A 21,130-nucleotide genomic window follows, 5' to 3' on the forward strand; every position below is an offset into this window, starting at 1 on the left:
GCCGTTCTCCAATACTTCCACTTCTCTCAGTTATTAGACAAAGGTGATAATAATCACACCACATTTAAATGGCTCAGATTATTAACATTTTGTATCATGTCACAGAGTTTACTATAACAAACAAGTGGTTAGGTTAGTACACCAGCCACACTAATGCTGAAGTTTTTACAATGTCTGAGAATTCAAAATACTGACAAATCTGTTTACTGTTAGCTTGGTATTAGTTAGTCTGGCATATCAATCAGAAACCAACAGTTTTTCCAACTCGCTTCTAGAAAGTTGGGTTGACTTCATTTCCAGATTCCTCATTCCCCATTTAAGGAAAACCATGAGTGATCACTAACACCTGTTTCTGAGCCAGGGTTCATCTACCTGGACTTCTCCAAACATTCTCCTCCACTTTGTGAAGTTTTTATTACGCAAAGAATATTATACTAGAGCAAATTATCACAGTTGATTTATTGTAGTGAAATGTATGCCAGCATTTCATCTAAGTACTTCTAAATGCAGTGCCAGTTCTGGTGCTTGTACACCATCTATTTATTTATTTCTCAGAAACACACATAAAAACCTTCTGGACCTTCCACTCACAAGATGCACTGAATGCAGCATGACTCAAAGCAAAGCCAAGGAGATAACGAGAGGGAGTTTGAATTTCTTCCTGCCTGAGCTGCTTTTTTTTCCCCCGTTATCAGCACTGACCTTGCTCTGATTACAGTCTTGCACTTCTGTACTGGAAAGTGTGCTGTTTGAGTGGGTGCTGTGAGCATCTTTTGGTGACTGATATATTTAGAAATGACTGGAACCTATACGCGTCTAGATCTCAGCCTTCAATGAAATAACCCTCGCCCTTAACAAGTCTTTATAACCCATTGCATATGTTACTGAATATAACGTGTCGGTTATAGTTGCATTACCCAACATTCATTGTACCTTTTTCCATCATGGCTTATATGTTATGTCATGTAAACTACAAAATACTATTAGAAATATGAGTTATTTGTATTTTACATTGAGTTTTTTGGATAACATACTGAATGCTTGTTACAGTAGAGCTGGGAAAAGTGGCTTTGGTGACATATTGAGATCATTTTTTTCATTAGCAATTTTTTTTCTCTGGTGAAACAGTGATTACTTCCTTGTTTTATCTGGTTTATGTACATATAGCCCATGTACAGCTCTGGAAAAAAGTAATAAAGTGAATATTGGATTTCAGTAGTTTTTTGTCACTTTTCTAAATTACACTTTGCCTGGCAGAGCCTCACGGGACACTAGATTTAAGAAGCCCACTGAGGGAACACTAGATTATTAAAGAATACTTTATAGAAGCTGGGGGGAGTGCTGTATTAGCTGCATGTACTGAAATTATGCATAATAATCTACTGAATACATCCAGTTGTATGTGTATGTAAGGGTGCATCTACAAGGAAATTAACATTTTATACCACGTAGCACCATTTTGCGTATGCTTTGCGTTACAATGGCGGGGTTCATTGAATGCGCTTTACTTCTTTCCTTTTAAACCTACAGAAAATGTGTTTAAAGACACCAACATAGATAATAAAGCACCTTTCCAATTTAAAGAATTTATCATTTCAGTTTACTGTGCATTTGAAGTTCATTTAAAACTGCGGGCACATTCTCTTTGTACTTGTCGGATTTTGATATCCAATATGACTAATTCAGACAGAAAAAGTCACTGGCATTTTTCATTAGTACCTCGAAAGTGTTGTAGTTTATTAATCATAGCTTTATACAGTATGTATTTTTGAACATGTTCCTTTTGTGTCAAACAAATTAAATGGAGAGAAATATATTATCAGCTTTTATGGAAAATATCTAGAAACACAGAAGCAAACAATTAATTTCACTGCCAGCTGACTTGCAACTAGATCATGCTCAACTGCAGGAATAATGTCATTCTCTGCTACAATCTGTGAGACTAATCAGAGGCAGCATAAAACGACTTTACTACTGCACAATGAGTTATACCACACATAAGACATACGCTTTTCAGTACATAGGAGCAGTGTTTCTTTAGGACAAAGATTGGTCTGCCTGAACTAATCATTTTTGTTTGGTTAGTTTCTTAGCTTTAAAATTAGCATTGTTTTGGTTTTTTTGTTTTGTTTTGTTTTTTAAGCCTGAGTATCACCAGAGGCGGCCCCGAGGGCCACCAGCAGTAGCTGCACCACAGTTTGAGAACCACGGATTAGGTAAAACTAATTACTCAGAGGGCACTTATTAGAGAGAAGAAATGTTGCCAATGACACCCATAATGACCTGTGGGGGAAAAAAAGAAATTACTTGGTCTTTTATGAGAAAATATAATTGTTTTTGAATGGGATTCTATTAGCGTGTGAAATTCTCTGAAGCCAAGCCAAGACCTTGAGACTTCCATTATTAAAAAACATAAAGCTTTCTTTGTCTGAAAGTACTTTTACTCAGATATATTACACGTCTATGTGGTATAAACATGACGCATATTGAAAATTCAGAAACATTTTAAAGTGACTTGAGGCGATGAAGGAATGGAAAAAGCAGCATAAGCTGGAAGCAATAGGTTTTTCCTCTCCCAGTTTATTGCATTCTTCTGTTAGATGTTGAGTGCAAATTGGCAATCGAGAAGCAACCAGAACTTTTCAAGGCTAGTGACAGTTCAAATGGGAAAAGGAGACATGCCGGGGACAAAGGGACTGGGCGCCTAATCAACAGTCACGATGGAGGCAGTTGTGCAAGTAGCAAGTGATGACCTAAGCAATGTCAAGGAGTGATAAGGGAAAAGGGAGGAAGATAGGCGCAGACAAAGAGACAGACAAAAGTAAACAGAGATGATGAATCCATGTATAGATCCAGGGGAAGAAGTGATTCTCCCAGGAGGGGTTCTGTTTGGCCTGGATCCCAGTGTTGATTAGCCACTGTAGTGACTCTGCTTAAAACAAACCAGAACATGGCTATTTTTTTTCTTTTTTTTTTTTTTTTAAATCCTTGCATCCCTTAATCCTCCATGATCATGTTGTTTTCTTCCACTACCTTTACATATTTCATTTGTGTTTTTCCCTAGACTTAATTTTTTTTAACCTTTCACTTTTATTCTTATTTTGTTGACCAATTGCACTTATTCTTATTTATAGAAGTCTGCTTTTTTTTTTTACTTTTTTTTTTTTAAAGATTGGTTTGTTATATTAGGTAGCATACATAATAAGAATGACAGTGATTTCAGTCCACTGGACAATCTGATTGAGGAACTGTAGTTGAATGATATCCACTTACGAATGCTTGCAAAACTTCCAAAAGAGAATTTGTCATGAATTTATGTGCAGAATACATATAAAAATGTGTGAGCGAACCTGGTATAAGCTTAAAATATGGGACATGAAAAACACAAACAAACATTCAAAGCAAAAAGTGCAGCCAAAATCGACTTAAAAGGTAAAACACAATGACTGTTTGATAAAGGTTGAAAGAAAAGACTCAGTTGCGCCATCAATGGCAGCAGGAGATCAAACAATAGTTTGATCTATGAAAACAGTGTGTCTGTCCACTCTACAAAGCTTTTATTGTTACCGGCTGTTGAGAAATCTTCTGACTTTGCTTCTGTAATTTTGTCGCGTTTCCACTTTCTGTGGCTGCTTGGCAGTCATGGAATTCATTATTTATTTAAATTCTGGAGAAATGGTCAAAGTCTATGAGGAAATTAAAATCTATTTTTGTATCTTACAAACAGCCCTGTGTGTGCACGTCTTCGTTTCCTGCCTGCCATGCCTGCCCATCTGTCGGTTAGTCTGACACCAGTCAGCTACCAGTGACAAAGCCTGCATCTCTTCCCGTTTCCTCCGCTGATGACTCTGCAGCACGGAGAAGAGATTTGCACGGGCTTTCAGGAGCTTTTGTCAGCTCTTCTGTCTGTTATGTCACGCAGAGTTACAGCTGAAGTGCGAGGCATACGTGTGTCTGTTTTGCTAATGATGTGCGGTGCATGTTTGAGCGCGTGTCTTTTGTTGTGCATGCGCTGTGATGTGTGATGAGTTATGAGGAAACAGATGGTGCACACTGCAGGGTTTGGAGATGCAAGCATACCAACACGGTAGATTCAAACAAGGACGGATGTAGAGCACGAACGTTTGTTTTTGAGTATTTGGTTTTGATTGCGTGTACACCAGAAATTTCTTATTTTTGATTAAAAATAAACAATACTTCAGCATTCTCTCTGCGTATTTAACTAAGTCAAAGAAATGTAGTTTTGCTGTGCAACTCTGCTTGCCTTTCGGAGTAATGTGTTTCAGTTAGATATTTGTGTGTCCACTGCATTTGTGTGTATGTCATTGGTGGAGTATTAATGCCCAGCTGTAATCAAGGATATAAGCAGCATTTTAGACATCAACCTACCGGAACCTTTAGCCAGCAACCAGTTTTTGTAACAATTTGACCTTTTTAGCATTATTAAAACAGCAACCTCCAGTTACATAGTGCAGAGAATGTAGTTTCTACTTCTAAAACTGCCACCCATTGTATTCCATGACACACGCTGAAAGCTCAAATGAAGAAAACAGAGCTCTTTTGCTGTGTCTGTTATCTTCTGAAAAATATCACTTTCTCACAGCATGAATGAACCACCTACTCAGAGTGATGTATATTATCATGACTTTAAAGTTGAGAAATAGTCCTAAAATAATCTTTTTTGACGTTAACGTTGTTTTTTCTAATGCTAACTGTAACCTAAAGCAAACGGACTCTCAGTGCTATATTTGTCAAAACACATTTCTAAAACTGAACATTTCTCCTTCATCTTACACTTCATCAAATCCAGTTGTTTTACATTGACTTTGACGTAAGCGAAGTTCCGTGCTGTGGCATGCAACGCAGCATTGTAAACATTTCCCGTAAGGCTTTTTTCTCTCTGCAATGCCACTGGTTTTGCGGATGTATGTTGTTTTGAACTCAGCAACTGTAGTCATAAGACCTGCTGACTGACACAGCGCTGATCAGGACTAACACAACAGCAGACATGAAAGGGACAGCTGTCGTGTCCTGGGACCTGACTCTACTGTAATATAAGAACAAGCACACTCTCTCCCACGTACATACACATATACACACACCCTCAAACTGCATGGCTGACAGTGCCAAGAAGCCAAGTGGCACCTCCCTGTTGTTGTGTCCCCCTGTCTGGCTTGGTGTCTGGCTTTTTGCTTTTCGAATGTAAAGGGAACGGAAAGCTGCAAGATATTGATTTCCTTTATTTGCAACTATGTTTGAGATGTTTGTTTAGATTAACCTTTTTTGTTGTTGTTGTTTTTATCCCTCTTTACTGTATCCATTAACTCTATTAATATTCATATACGCATGTTCGTTTTTAATATATGGGTTGATTCTAATCATGGGCTGGTTAGCAGTGTGAAAAATATTAAGATTTATGGCAATGTGTGTTTATGAAAATGTGGAAAAAGTGAAGGTATTGAGGACAAAATTTCATATTGTAGTAGAAAATGTTTACTATGTTAGAAAACTACTTTGAGCATCAAGGTATGAAAACATAATGACTTGCTGCAGGTAGAGTGAAGGTGAGGTCATACATCAATGTGATAGTGAAATATTACTGCAGGTCCTAACCATTACCCAACTAGCGCACACTACCGGTACACAGGGGTGTTTTTATTCCTACAGCTCCAGCCCCTGTTGCACATTTTTTATGTTTTTGGCCACTAAACCTGCTACTGCAGTGCCATTAGAACAGAAAGATTTGGGAAAATGTAGTAAGGTGGAGAAGAATGCTACATACCTTCTGAAATGTAATTTCGATTAAAAAAAAAAGAAAATAGAAGAAGTTAATGTGCTTAAAACACCATGTGCTGCTGGCCGCTGCTCGCTCAGGTTGTTCTCTTCTTTTACGTTTTAAGCATTTCTCCTTGTTTATTTTATTTTTATTTGTGCACAGCTTATCGCTACTGATGCAAGTATTCCACACTGAGAAGGTCCTGTTGACGCTGTACAGTATCTACTGATGCAGTAATGATTATTGACTAAACCAAACACCTTTGTAGGTGTTTCATTAACTCCTTGAGATTAACTAAGTTTTGATATTTAGGGGTGTTAGACAGTGAATAATGAATGTCACCTGACTCCAGGATATTACTTTCAGAGTGCAGATATAAGCAGCCGGGTGGGTAAAAAAAACCCACAACACTTATATGCATGAGCTTTAACTTTTCTAAAGCACCCGCAAAGATGAGTAAATCATCACAAGGCAAAAAATAAATAAATCAAAACAGCATCAATTGCAGCTTGTAAAAGTGAGACACGTGAAAACAGCATATGTAGCTGTATTCTGTGCTATAGGGAAGATATGTAAAGCATAGCGAAAGTGTTCTAATGAAGCTTATCAAAAACATTTTAAATAAAATTGCTGGTAGCATTAGTATTCCGGCTGTTCTCTTGTAAGTCAATAAAAAAAATAATTTAAAAAGCATTTTTTAGGCTACAGTCAGAATTGCCACAGAGTTTAGTGCTTGAGTGAAAGCTAGATGGAGAGAGAGGGAGAGAGACAGAGGGCAGTGTGCAGAGTTGTGAGTGACTGTCTGTGGGGTAACCAAGAACCTCACAGCTGGTTGGCCTTTGCTGCATGCACGCGCGAGGTGCGGAGCGAGTTAGTGTTTGTGTGGGAGCCTCTCTCATATAGGAGAGTAATCCAGCAGAAGCCACAGTTGTACGCTGGAGCGTGTTCAGCCTCTGGATGTTAGCTCTGCCTCTCTCAGCTGTTGGACGGAGCCTTACTGTAGGTATTCATTCATGCATACAAAATAATGTTTGGAACGTCTTCCTGCTGCTTGTTTTTTTTTGTTTTTTTCTTCTTGTAGGAGGCTCTTTTAGACAGACTGATGTAAAATGGTATAGATCTACTTGTTAAGATATGCTGGTATTGTTGCATTGTAGCATTTGCCTGTTCCAGGAAGGTGTCTTTTTATAATTTGGGATGAAAGAATTTAGCGTAAGACCAACGTTTCCATTCCTTTGTCATGTTCACCTGTTTTGCATGCAGATTTCCATACAAACTTTCCATATACCTGATCTTTGCTAGGACTTATTGCTTACAGAACGCATTACCCTTAGGCACAGGTGTTGGGTGTTTGTTTGTTTGTTTTTTTTGTGGCTGGGATGGCAGGACGGAGGTGCAGTGGGTGTGTCGTGTCCAGTTTCCGCCGAGCGTGGAACCTGAGCTGGCTGCTAGTGTGACACGAGACTGGCCAGACTCTGGGCAGGGAGGGGCGCTGACTGGGAGGAAGAGGTGAGGATGTGCTGACATAAAACAGGGAATCACCAAATAAGTATGGGATTTGTTTGGTTTTGAATTTAGTAAAGCGCAGAAACATGCCCTGCAACTTGCACTTCTGTTTTGAGAAGCCATTATTGCTAGAATTGTTTATGCGAGTCCTAAGTCTCTGCTTCCAGGGTTTTGGTGTTGAACGTGCCCAGAAAGATAGAAAAACATTACTTGTGGGACCGGGGATGGGAAGATAAAAGATAAAGGAGGATGAAGGATGAGATGTGAGAGTGGAACTGAGGCAGAGCAGCAGAAATGTCATGAGAATAGAGAGGATGAAAGAGAAGAGGAAAGACTACAGCAGGTAAAAATAGAGAAGATAGCTGCAGGGGGTGAAGAGGAATGGTATAATAAGACGATATGTGCCTATTTGTGTTCGCTCATCAGACTGGCATTAGACAGATTACAAGGCATCCGTCTACTGGAAAAGCAGTTTTCATCAATTTTAAATATCAACTCACATTACTCCTCAAAATCTCAGTATATGTGTGTATGTCTACAGACTTCTGAGAGCCAGAAATCCAACATCTTGGGTCTGAAATACGTAATTCTGGCTGTTCTGAATGCATACTCACTCGTATACATTGCATGCATAATGCACACTGTTGAATTCTCTCAGGACTGGCTAATGTGTTTTTAACATCAGGAACAGATCCAAGAACAAGGATTTATGGGGACTCTTTTTTTTCCCTAAGGGGTTGCTGAATCAGTCCCTTTCTCATGAAAATTGCACATTCTTAAAAACGCATTAACCACACGGTGTGTATTATAGCCTTTTATTCATCATTGAATAAGAAAAGTTGAGCAGTCAACATCGCACTTTGCTTATTACTTGTCTTCTATGCTGGGCTTGTGAATTAAGCTGAATAATTTCAAAAGAATTTGAAATATATGACTGCCAAAAAGTAGACCAGAGTTCAAGTGCCACTGCTGCAGGTGTAACTATCTGCTGAGGGGAAACTGGAGAGGAAAAGGTCTTTGCAGATGGGATTGCTTAGTTACACTTGTGGAGTGTTGCGGCCTGGCTGCTTCCAATCATTTCTGTGGAAAAACAAGTAAACTTGAACGCTTAGAAGATGGTAGGTTATGTACTATTTCTAAACTTACAGCCTGGAGGATGAAGATTTTACACAAAACACGATTCTAAGCCCTATTGTCGTCTTGCTTCTAATACCTGAGCGATGCTTTGTTTCGGAATAAATTACCTATATTCATCACCCTCATGACGCATAAAGCTTGTACCGCATTGTTAAAAACTAGATGCTGATGTAGGAGAATTCAGATGAAAGTTGGTCATGTAAATACTGTATTTATGATGTGCCTCAGCATAATGGCAGACCACCTCGTTCTGCATTTCTGCATCACGATTCTGGAGGCTGGGGCTATCTGGGGCTTTCCGGTCCCACGAGCAGCAATGACTTGTCACTCATTTCCAGTACGGCATCGTTGAAGTTGCTAAATGAGGTGTGACTAATGACGCTTGGCAACCACCACTTTCCGTGTGGCAAACCATTTAACTACTGAGGAAAAGATGAATATTTCCAAAATAATATGGTATTTCCTTTTAAAGTCGGAGTGATTTTAAAAGGGTGTTTGATCCCACTTAGTTTCAGATTCTGTGAACGTGACTGTGCTATTTTAAAATAACTGCACAGCATTTTTGTTGTAAATTTTCTCTTACCCCGTGCAGAGAAATTTATTTAAAAAGCATAAATTAACATTTTTGCAAATTTTTTTGCACAAGAAAAAATGCACAAGACAGCCAAGAATCCAGCTGGAAATTGCCAGACTGGTGTAGTTGCGTTTGGATCTTTGAACTTGGGAAATCAACGCAGAACACAACGTCTTGATAATGAATTCTGAAGATCAGATTTGGCTTCTTTAGGTGAACATTTGCATGGTAATTTATACTGTAAAAAGGAGAAAATCAGGAGAAAAGTTATGTTAGGAGACCTAACAAACTTGCACCCTGTGGGGAGCTGTAAATGCACTTTGCTGATCTGAGTCTGCTTGTAGCTTACTGTGAAAAAAAGGTCCCTGCTGCTCTTGCTAGTTATCTTCGGTAAGCATTGACGGGGAACATTTTGAGAGAGAGGTTGCTGATTTATTTAATAATTCAACTGGAGGACATCGGCAAATGTTTTGTTTTAGTTAGAGAACAGAAAAAAACATGGCAGTGGTTATTTAAAAAAATACAAAAAGGAAATAAATCCTATCTTATTGCATGTCAACTTGAAAAGTATACAGTACATACTATGGACATTTGTGATGCATAAAAGACAAAGAAACACATCGGCTGTTTTTTCTGTTGTGGAGCTACCGAGTCAGTAGACTGAGTTCAAAATTTTCCAGACGTTTAGGCAGAAGATTTTTCAGACCTGGTCCCAGATCAGTTTGAGAGCTTTGTCAGTGTCATTGCAGACATTTTTTTTTTTTTTTTTTTTGGTTGACAGCTTTGGTTGGCAGCGGGTGAACAGCTTGTCTTTCTGCAGTGTCAGCAACACTTGATGCTCCCAGCTGAGCTTGTCACCATATTCAGAGATGATGATGTGATCTGGTTTGTGTGTGAAAGAGATGCTGCAATTCTTATTGATGTATAATTAAGCATTTTTTTTATTAACAGCAAACCATCATCTTGCTCCATTGACACACCCAATTATCAATGGATTTAAGCTGTTTTTTTTTTTTTTTTCAATTTTGGCTTCTAGTGTATTGGTCTGTTTTGTATTTCATATTTCCCCTTATTCCATTGTTTACATGTCTGATTCCACCACCTCCGCCTCAATCTTTCTTTCACAGTGGAACATCTTCCCTCTTCATTATTTATGGAGCACGGCTCTGTTGTGTAGTTGTCAGGTGCCAGTGGCTCGAGGATGTGTTTGAGGCATTGGTTTCTATTTAATGGAAGGCAAAATTTGCTTAGACATCCTCTTTAGCCTGATTGGAAAATATTTTGTAACACAACCGAGAAGAATGTATTGCAGGTTTTAGTTCAGTCAACTGATGTTATTTTGTGTATTTGGTAGTGGTGATCACTCAGAGTGTATTTAAATGTGTAGTGACAGTGTGGTGACTTATCATTGACTGTTCTTGGTTGACTTTATTAGTGTTGTAATCATGGAGTCATTGATGCCTCACGTTCTCATCTTATATGTGTATAACTTAGTTTTAGCCATAAACCAAACAGAGCTGAGCTCAACTGGCACAACTGGGAGGATGAGTCCTGTAACAGCTGGCAGAAGGAAACAAAACTGGGTTCATATTCCAAGTATCCAGGAAGGGTAGTTCTCATAGAGTTACACACGGAGGGCAGCTGAGGTAAGATTATGAAGGATTATGGTACAAAGGATTAGCATTATAATATGAGTGATTTGTCAAGCAAGTCGCTAAAGTTCTCTTGTCAAATTATACACTTAAATGTCTTTTTTTTTTTACTAAGTGGATAATTGAAATGAAAAAAATAATCTAATGTGTAATTAAAGTTCTACCTTTAGTATAATTACTGATTTTAGTCTCCATTATTACTTACTAGGTGATTCATGATACATCCAGTTAGTGACACATAGATGATGTCTTTAAGAGACCAAAATACAAGATTTTTCTGGTGATTTTTTGCAGACCAAGCAGCACAAATTGGTGCTGCTTGCAGTGGTTGCTTTAAACACTTGGTTTCTCATCTGTTGGTAACCAGTAGAGGACAAACCACTAACTGTGTACGTAGCGCAGTTTCCCATCAAATGCATGTTGAACATGCATAAACTGAAGCCACAGTTTATGAGGTTAAAGCTTCCTCCTACTAATGGAGCAACAGCGTACCAAACAGTCACATCTGGACATGTCCAAACCTCAAAAAGGCAGTTTGAAAGTCTGCAGGCAAAAATAAATAAATAAACCGACTAAACCACAATTATTATTTATTTATTTATTTATTTATTTATTTATTTATTTATTTATTTATTTATTTATTTATTTATTTTAAAACAACTTATTATTGACGATTAGCTTCCAAAATAAACCACCTTATTGCAGTCGCTGCTATTATACCAGAGGAATCTATCTATTCCATCAATTTTAAAGCCGATACTGTGAATGTAGTGCGAAATCTATTATCTTAAACAATGTTTACTAATTCAAACGAACCAAATTTATTCAAAAGTATTTTCATTATATGTGTGAAAACATTGTGAGCAATCAGCACTGTTCTTCAGTTACTTTCTCATTATTCAAGTAGCTGCACTTATCTGGGCACACATGTGCCCCAGTAATCCCTGCTGCGTGTTATTTGAAAGGTTATGCAAGATTTATTTTTGGTAGCTAAGCATAAATTCTTCATAAGTCATCATTCAATTAGGAGGGATTTCCTTTACCTCATAGAAAGTACTTATTTGATGTCACAGATGAAAAAAGCTATTGATTGTAATCATGGATGGGAGGATTGATGGCATTATAAGGGGATGATCCTTGGGAAGTCATTTATTGTAAAGCAGGTCCAACAGAGGGGGTTATTTCTGTAGAGAGGAGGATATGCTGGCAATGAGAAAACAGGATACTATGATCAAACCATGTCATCCTTCGAATTGTTGTTTTAGAGAATCTCTAATAGCTGTAAGAGCAAAAGAGGGATTTAAGATTGAGCAGAAGATGCAGAGAAATAGATTAATAGACTGGGTAATAGTTCAACTATAATTACTAAAACGTTGTGGTTAATTGTGTTCATGTAAAAGAGTTTTTGTTCTATTTTGGACTTAGTAAGTTCTTTAAAAAGCTTCCCACCATGCTTTCCAAATGAAGACCAAGATTTGGCTGAAAATGTTTGAACTGGGACAGAAAAGGATTGTGGAAGATGTTGGACACAACTCGTCATTGCTGCAAAACACAGTTAAGAGACACAGAAATTATATTATATTATATTATATGTAAGCTGCACAGAGCTCTCATTTAGAAAACCTTCCCTGTGCAAAACCCCCTGAACTCTATCATTTCAAGCTGCTGAAATGTCGAAAAAGGAAAAAAAGATCAGTCTCAGAGCTGTGGTGTATTTTTAATGACGCCTGGCAATATGTAGTCTTGTAATTCTGATGCTATCAAAACCATCAGATAAGCAAAACCTAAAACTTTTAAGAAGTCAGTTGTTAAAAGGGTTCATTATTATGACATGAGGCAGTTGCGTTTAGTTTTCTGTAGCCATGAAAATCTCATGTAATTGGTAAAATTGATTATTTTGTGTAACAAGTTTGTACACGTTGTACTGTATATTTATGATGAACATAAACAGCACATTCTGCTCCATCGGACATTCCTTGCCAGAACTTTAAACTGTGATAGCATCAAACATTTTGTGGTTAATTATGCAAGTGCAGAGTTTCCTTCCTGATTGAAAGATACTAGAAATATCTGTGTCTCATTTCTCTGAGCAGGAAAGACCAGAGTCCTTTTCTTCTAGTGTCGATTTGTAGCTGAATAGATTTTTCGGAGTGTCACTGAACAAATGAACTCTTTCCTTTTCATTCACTGTCATTTTTTTTTTTTTACTTAATCACTTCATTGCCTTCTACTTTATCCATGCTGGGTTGCCTCTCTAGACTTCTCATTTATGATCATGGGCCATTGATGTGCTACCATCTGTTCTGTAAAATCATCTTTTACGATCAGAATTAATGGAACCGAAGAGAAATTTCTTTTTTCTCTCTGCATGTCCCAAAGTGTCTGCTTTTGATAAAACGCTTTTACTTCTAATGTCAAGTTGGAATTGCAATTGTATGATGCAGTGTGTTGATTCACTTGTGCTCGTTCCAGCAGATACGAGCTTTAACTGTCATTCCACCTGCTACGTCAGAAGAATAATTACCTCAATCTGGGTCTGGAGTGGGAAGAAGCTTGCAATTTATACAGCAGGCTGCTCGGCTGTTATTAGGGAAAGAGCACACCAAAGAAACCTCATTATTTAGTTGAGTGGCTCTTGTTACATTACATAGGGTCAGCCTGCACATACTGAGAAGCAATCATACTCTTATAGCCGTGCATGCTGAAGCTTCTCAGCAGCATTAATAAATGGACTGCACAGCAATTTTAAGATTATGTTTGATGCGACGTGATTTTAATGAACTGTGTCTCACTGAAGCATTTCCATCTTTTGAATGTCTTTACATTTTGCCTTATTATAACCACAAACTAATAGTGCGTGATTGTGAAGCTGAAGGTTACATGGTGGTGTAAACCGTTTTCAAATAAACTCTGGTACTCCTAAAAAAAATACTGAAATTCATATATAGGAATTTATTTTTGAGGGTAAAATGATCAAACTGCATACAGTTTGAGAGTTCAGAAAAATTTCAGAAAAGAGTTGCTGTCGACTGCAGATATTTAAATATCTGGGACATTACATTGTATTCCTCACTGTAAAGAATACAGCCTTTCTTTTTTATTATTTTTACAAATGTAAGAAAGGTAAATTTGACTAAACCATGAAATCAAAATTGAGTCTTTTCTAAGTTGTTTGTAGGCATAGTACTCCCATCCATCTTTGCCTATGTAACACTCTGACATTGACAAAAAGAATAAAAAATTATTTCTTTGATTTGTGTGGCATTTAGCACACAGAAATTTGTGTTTCTACAGATTTTGTTAACATCTGGTTTAGTCTTAGATAAAATCCAGTGCAACTAATTATGTAAATTTGCTTCTCACTTCAGAATTACGAACCACTTCATGTTAGTCTGTCACATAAAATCTTGATAAAATGCATTGATGTTTGACTTTGTAACGTTAGTTAAAAACTCCAAGGTTCACAAATGTTTTTGCAAGGCATTGTATGACATTTGATTTCCAAATTGTGATTAAAAATAATTTACAGACAAGTAAAATTGTTTCCAGACAAGTAAGTTGGTTTTCTGACACAATAGAGTAAAAAGATGGATTGAATGCGACAGAGACAGACAGTACTGGATTCAGTTCACTTGTCATAGAAAAAATGATGGATGAAAGTTCGCCATCTTCAGGGTGACTCAGTCAGTAGCTGGTGATTTCAAAATCTGCAAATATTTATTATCCTTTCTTAAAACCAGATAATAGGTGTCACATTTTGTTGATGCATGAATTACTTTTTAAAATAACAATCTGTAAAAATGTACAATATTTAGTTGTTTAAACTGAATTTTTACTCTGTCTTACATAAAATATAAGAGGAGGATTTTAAGACATATAGAGCTGGAAACAACCTCAGTCTTCTACAGTGTTTTCCTCCCCCGTATGTTCTAAATTTAGTGTGAGTACAAAAAAAACCCGAATACATTTCTAGCAATGTATTAGGCCTCACTGGCAAACCTCAAGAGCCTTTCCTACAATATGTGGTTGTGATCGTAGCGTCTATGTACCATGCTGTTGTTCTATGGTTTGAACACTGAAGGAGGGACTCTGGGTCAGCACTCTTTTCTTGACAGATATAAACTACATCAGAACGAATGAATTCTGATGCACTCAGAGTACATAGTTTCCTTTTATTTATTTGGGAACATTGGATCTGTGTGGTTCTGAGTTAGCTTAGTTGTGTTTTTGAAAGCTTAAATACTTGCCTTATGTAGCGTTTAAAATACATGCATTATGACTTGCCGGGAGTCCTATTTGCTGCGAATGAAATAATCAGATGAACATAGTCCTGGTACAATGTTTCCATCTGAGCTCTGATCAAAGTATTCAGCAAACATTAATTAGAAGTTAGTTTCAGGATTGGACATCAATTGCAAGCAAGACCCGTAACAATGCAATCTAATTTTCTGCCAGACACATAACCCCAGGATGCCAACACCTCAACATCAGGACCATTAGCTCAGCAGCATGATTTAGATAACAGCCATCCATCACTCTGTCAGCAAATAAAACTACTAAAGTTTATCTGGCAACATTCTTGAAAGGGGCTGCAGAGCCCCTCTCTACCGCTCTAGAAGAGTGAAGTGAATAGAGCTTGTAGATGTGATTTGTTGGATCTGTGTTTCACATAGGTCATATGATATATATATATATATATATATATATATATATATATATATATATATATATATATATATATATATATATATATATATATATATATATATATTGGCTCATCTCACCCAATTTAAAACATCATGAAAATCTCTATTTTAGAATTTCCATTCAAAGAGTTGAACTACATGATTTTATATTTACTACATACAGAGTTAGGTTTCAGATGTTTACTTTCTGGTAAATTTATCGACGCTGCAGCCAGTTTGTGAAAAAGAAGATGAGAGACATTGGACCCAACAAGGGAAATGCGTTTGAAATGACCAATAGCAATTTGGGCTTCCTAAACTCCTGAACACAGCCATAGGCTGATCACTGTCATAACTGATGCAGTGTTTCATACTAAAAGAGTACTGACCTAGTATTGAGTACATGTAATTTACAGTGCAGTAAATTGAGTTAAGATATAAAGTTCTTTTTGTTTTTAGATTTTTAACAGTACTTTTTTTCCTGAGAAAAGATGCCAAAGCACCATGTGCTGTGCTAAATAATAAATAAAGGCTGAATTTTCACATGGTACTTGAAAGTGCTATGACAAAGGGGGGGGGAGGGGGGGGAGAGATATTTTCTATTAATGACAAAGCAGAAATAGGTTCAGGATATTTTTAAAGGGACATTTAGAGCATGGAAATTACCTGCCATTACTGTGAGAAATGAGAATCTGGCTACATACTGTGCCCAGGGCTAACTACAGGTTACTCTTGTACAAAAGAAGTATCTGTTATGATATGCTGCCCAGAAAGAAATGTAGGACTGATTAGTATTCTAAAGTAGACGTTTTTTCTCAAGAACTTATGTAAATACTAAGGCAGATATTAAAAATGGCAGCTCTTCACTTTTGAAAAGCTATACTCATAATGAACACTGGCACTTTGGCGTTAGGCAATGCCTGACCCTAAGTATGGTGATTTTGAAACGACATGCACAAGACAATATCCATATGTAGACCTGTCACAATAAGCAGGAAACCAATTAATTGCATAATAAATCAAAAAGAAACTAAATCATTTTTATTTGTTTGATTTATCCTTTTTCTTTTTTTTTTAACCAAAAATGGAATAATAAAAGTCTTCCGACTGGTGTTTTGGTCTCAACTATCCCTTTTTTTTAAACATAATTTTGTTTACAGAGAATTCATAATTTATTTTATTTGTTGTTTATGTTGTTTTCTTTATTTATTTTGGAAGTTCCAAATGTCTTCCAGTTCCAGCGTTTAAATGTTCATTAGAATTTAAAGTTTATTGATCTTTGAGAATGCGTTCTTGCATTTTTATGCCATTATTACTATTATACTACTTGAAAATGTTCTTAAAACAACAATGTTATCGTTTATCACAATATGTTCTAGGACAATTTATCATCTGGCAAAATTTTTTATTGTGACAGGCCTATCTATATGTCTGTGTGTGTGTGTGTGTGTGCGTGTGCGTGGGTGTGTGTGTGTGTGTGTGTGTGTGTGTGTGTGTGTGTGTGTGTGTGTGTGTGTGTGTGCGTGTGCGTGGGTGTGTGTGTGTAATCATTATTTGTACAGTGTTGGGGCTTTCTTACAGGCAACAGGTATTTCAGTCTGGATATCAACAGAGCACTAGCAACCTTTGTGAAATCATCAGAGGTGGTGTGTGGCTGGCCTGGTTATTGCTACTCGGAGACCAGGGGGCATCCTTTTCAGCAGATAGTCCTTAGAAGAGAGAGACCAATCTCTGTTCATACTCATTGTGAAAAAGAAACAGAGCAGGATAGGCGGTCAGATGTCAGACCACATCAAATGTGTTTTTCACATTGATCTTTCTCGTCTTCCATTTTATAGGCTGACGAAAATGTCATGCAACCATTTCCAGTTTGTGATTACATCAGGGACTGAATGGTAAAAAAAACAACAACAGGTGTACAGCCATAAGTTATTCTGTCTACCATCTTTTATTGATTTAATGCTAAAGTCCCTCTATACAACCATTATGGCTAAAGCTGTTAGTCAGATCATGCCGCAGTATTCTGCATGGAGACCTTTGGGATTTCAATTGTACATTAAAACCTTATTATGGTGCGAGAACATCAATAACGCTAAAACAGTTGGACTAATTTTTATTGAATGGCTTTTTAACAAATGCTCAACAAATGCTTACTACTGTAAAGTATGTCCACATAATCTACTAATAAACCTTTAGAAAGATCCCTTATCAAATTTAGACAGCATATATTACATGGTGTCTAGAGTATTTCTGTTTGGCAGTTGAACAGAGGCGCACATTCTTCTATTGACTACAGTAACACTGGAGTACAGTGTTGCAACTTAGATTCAGTATAGCATAATTTACAATGTTAGGAGAAACAACTTTTTGACTAAACAAAGTGAATTTGAAGAACAAATGAGCTTATTTTTGATAAACTTCACATCGTAGATGTGCGATGTTACCGCGCCCTCTACTGCACATGTGGGACTCTTTCAGGTAGTTTGCCCGTTCACACCGCAGAATGCATACAGGTCGCATACTTGGCACTGTGAACGGTCCCGGAAAAAAAAATCGGAATTGACAAAAAATCGGAATTGTGGTCACTTCAGGCTGCAGAGTGAACGCACCCTTTGTCTTATCTGACCACTTCTTTCAGTAATGAGTAATCTACTGGGTTACTATTTCAAATCCAGTAATCAGATTAAAGTTACTTATCCAAATCACTGTGCATTACTATTTTAGCCTAAAGTATACGCTCAGATGTAATTTAAAACATACTAAATTATTATTGACATCTTTTGTCTACAATGCCTACTTTATCACAGTTTAAATTTTAAACCTCATGGGTTAGAAAACAATGATTCACATTGTTTCCCACATAAAAACCAAACCAAATCAACCACATTGATTTAATTTGGATAATTCACAATCCAAACTAAATCAATATTTTGAGAGCAGGATCAAAACAATATTACTGTTGTTTTCGAACATGTCCAGTAAAAGTTACTTTGAGTCAACTCAACTCCAAAATAAAACAAAAGCACCAATTTGGCTTTTACATAAGGAAACGGTTCATTAGCCAGCAAAAAAACAGGAAAAAGGCAACCAAAAAAAATCTGTATGATCAGAAATTTGAGCACACTCTGTGCAACCTGACAACTGACCAGAGTACAAACATTTTTCCTGGCTGAATAGTAAATACCAGTCTAATGAGAGAGTCCACTTGTATGTGAGCCAGCTAAATACCAACACAACAGACTACTGTCCAAACAACACGGGATAGAAAAGTCATTAAAACAGGTGCAGCATCTCATTTGAGATAAAAATAAATGCAATACATAAATGCATGAATATACTGATATTTAAAGCAATATGAGACGTAACTATTTGAGATTACACAACTGTAGAGACAGCAGCGCAGAATTCACAATAAAAGCTCTTTTGCATGGAGCAAATTATTCACCGTTTGTCAGTGGCATTATTGTTGACAATGTCCATTGTCTGGCCTTTTTCAATAAGGTCCTTTTTTATATGAAACTAGATGTCAACTCTGGAATGTATTTACCAGTTCCTAACATACAACATTCCTGGTGCCTGTCAGCCTCAGATGTGCAGAAGCCTGTCAAACTTTTTCTCCCTTGGTAAGACTACCAACCATACTGCAGGCTTGCTGTGTTCCACCTTCTTGTCAATTTGCTTAATTTGTTTCAAAGCTGCCATAGTGCTGGTTATCAACTGATAGGCCAAACACACAGTAATGTGTTTTGAAACATTCTGAAAAATATGGCTTCCTGTCAATTAGATGCAGATGGGGAAAGATTGCAATGAAAACCTATATTGATATTGGCTGTAATTGTTTTAAAATCTCATGTGGCTTACATCTTCAGTTTTTGGATGTCAAAATATAATCTAATGCCTGTCCATGATTTACTTCACTATAGTAATCTGTCACAACGTGACACTAAGGACACCATTTGTCATACCAATATGCAGTCAGCAGTTTCCACACATCATTTGGTCCCGAGATGTCATTTGAAGCTAATTTTACAAGTGTGGATGTTGGGAAGTCAAAAATACCAATGTACAAAGTGTTGTTCATAAAGACACTGATGAAAAATGTCAGCACTAGAGCAAATAACTGGAGGAGAGGCCCAATTTCAAGATTTCAAGATGTTAAATTGCATAGTTAAATTTCTTTAAGTCATATTTGATACATACTGCATATTTATGACAACTGAAGGCGACATAATTGCTTGATTGTGGTATAAAATGATAACCTGAACAATGTTGAACATCTGGACTCAATCTAACCAACAGCCAAAGGCTAACGGCTCAAGGCTAACAGATAAGTTACATTTAGTGCTAAACCGTATTCATACTAACAGTTAAAAAGCACATTTTAAAAGCTACAGACATACAACAGCAGCCAAACAATGTCAGTGAAAACATTTAATTAGTAGAAAATGTATTAACAATAATAAACTAAATAAAAAATCGTACTATGTGAATTTAGGTTAGCTAAAATTACTCCTGTTACCTTCAACATTTTGTAGACTGGATAAGTGTGATAATTTTTGTTTAGTTTTGACTTAGTTTATTTTGTGGTCCAGTTCTGTGCCTCTGAATGTGGAGATGTTCAGTCCGTCTCACTCTGTGGTCATTAGTACTGAAGGCTGAGGGCTGATCTAGGCCCAAGGGATTAAACAGAGATGGATTCTCTGTTCTGACTGTGTCCCAAAGGAAAGACCAAACAAAGGGACTGGTTCAAGAAATTGAATCTATTTGTTTGCACTCATGACTTTGCTGCTACTAATTCTGTATATAAAAGCTTTTTTTCTTTTCCTTTATTTGGGTTTTCGAGTTAGGTTTTGAAAAGATGTCTGGTTCATCTGTTTGCATGCTTTATCTAATCCTGCACCTGTTTTTTACTCAAACAAGCTTTGCTGTAAGCAAATCCATTTCAAATCCTGTACACCTGTTATGCTCGTGCACTGCTATGTATGTTTAGAAAGAAACAATACATGGGAATTATTATCATACTCTTAATCCGTATGTAGTTTAATATATTTTTTGTAAAGTTGTCATGTTCAGTAGGTCTCATCTTGTCACTGTTCGGCCAGCGCTATTTGGCTACATTTAGAGTCTGAATGGCATGGTGCTGCTTGAACCCCTCAGTAAAGGTTTAATGCATACACAGAGCCAGGTAGCTAAATATCAGTGACTTACGTTGAAATGTGTGTGGAGGTTTTTCAAAGAAAGCATTTTGATTTATCTGTCAGTCAGCCAATGAATGAAACAGTACTTGCTTTTTGTTAAATCTGCTAAATCGGTTTTTCATAACAAAAAATGAAGAAAATAAAGTCAAAGGCTACCTTATAAGGGTATGTAGTATACCGAAGTGTTATATTTGATTCTGACTTTGTAAATCACACAAGAGTATAGGTGGCTTGCAAAAGATAAAATTTACTTTAACTTTTATCAAGGTTGTACATTTTTTTGTTATTTATATCCATTAAAAATGGATGTTCATCATATTATGTTTATTTGAAATTCTGAATCTATGTGCAAAGACAACATTCTAGGCCTTGATGCATAAAGATGTTAAATGAGAATATTATCTGTAAGTCAGTCATAAAGAATTAGAATGTTTTTTGCAGAAATGACAGTGTTATGAACAATGCCTTCTGATTAATGTTTTGATATTTGGTCAACCTAAATATCAATTTATTTAAACTCTCCATATCTCTTATTTACAGTAATAACATTTATGAAGTTTCTCTGTTTTCTGGTGGTCCTCAAGCCTTTTATGTTGTTTTGT

The 21,130-nt window shown here is 36.8% G+C and overlaps 1 protein-coding gene across 6 annotated transcripts in view; it reads left to right on the plus strand.

The window, feature by feature from the left end:
* mctp1a (multiple C2 domains, transmembrane 1a) overlaps positions 1-21,130 on the plus strand; it is a 145,870-nt gene that overhangs the window by 17,129 nt on the left and 107,611 nt on the right. Inside the window, exon 1 of one of the 6 annotated variants that reach the window (XM_008418930.2) lies at positions 6,554-6,775. The exons of the other annotated variants lie outside the window; for them this stretch is intronic. Within the exon in view, the coding sequence (XP_008417152.2) occupies positions 6,734-6,775 (42 nt within the window). The 5' untranslated portion in view covers positions 6,554-6,733. Of the gene's footprint in view, positions 1-6,553; positions 6,776-21,130 lie in introns of those variants that run through there. 6 annotated transcript variants of the gene reach the window in all.

Source organism: Poecilia reticulata, chromosome 9 (genome assembly GCF_904066995.2).
Source record: "Poecilia reticulata chromosome 9, P_reticulata-male-v2, whole genome shotgun sequence".
NCBI classification, from domain to species: Eukaryota; Metazoa; Chordata; class Actinopteri; order Cyprinodontiformes; family Poeciliidae; genus Poecilia; species Poecilia reticulata.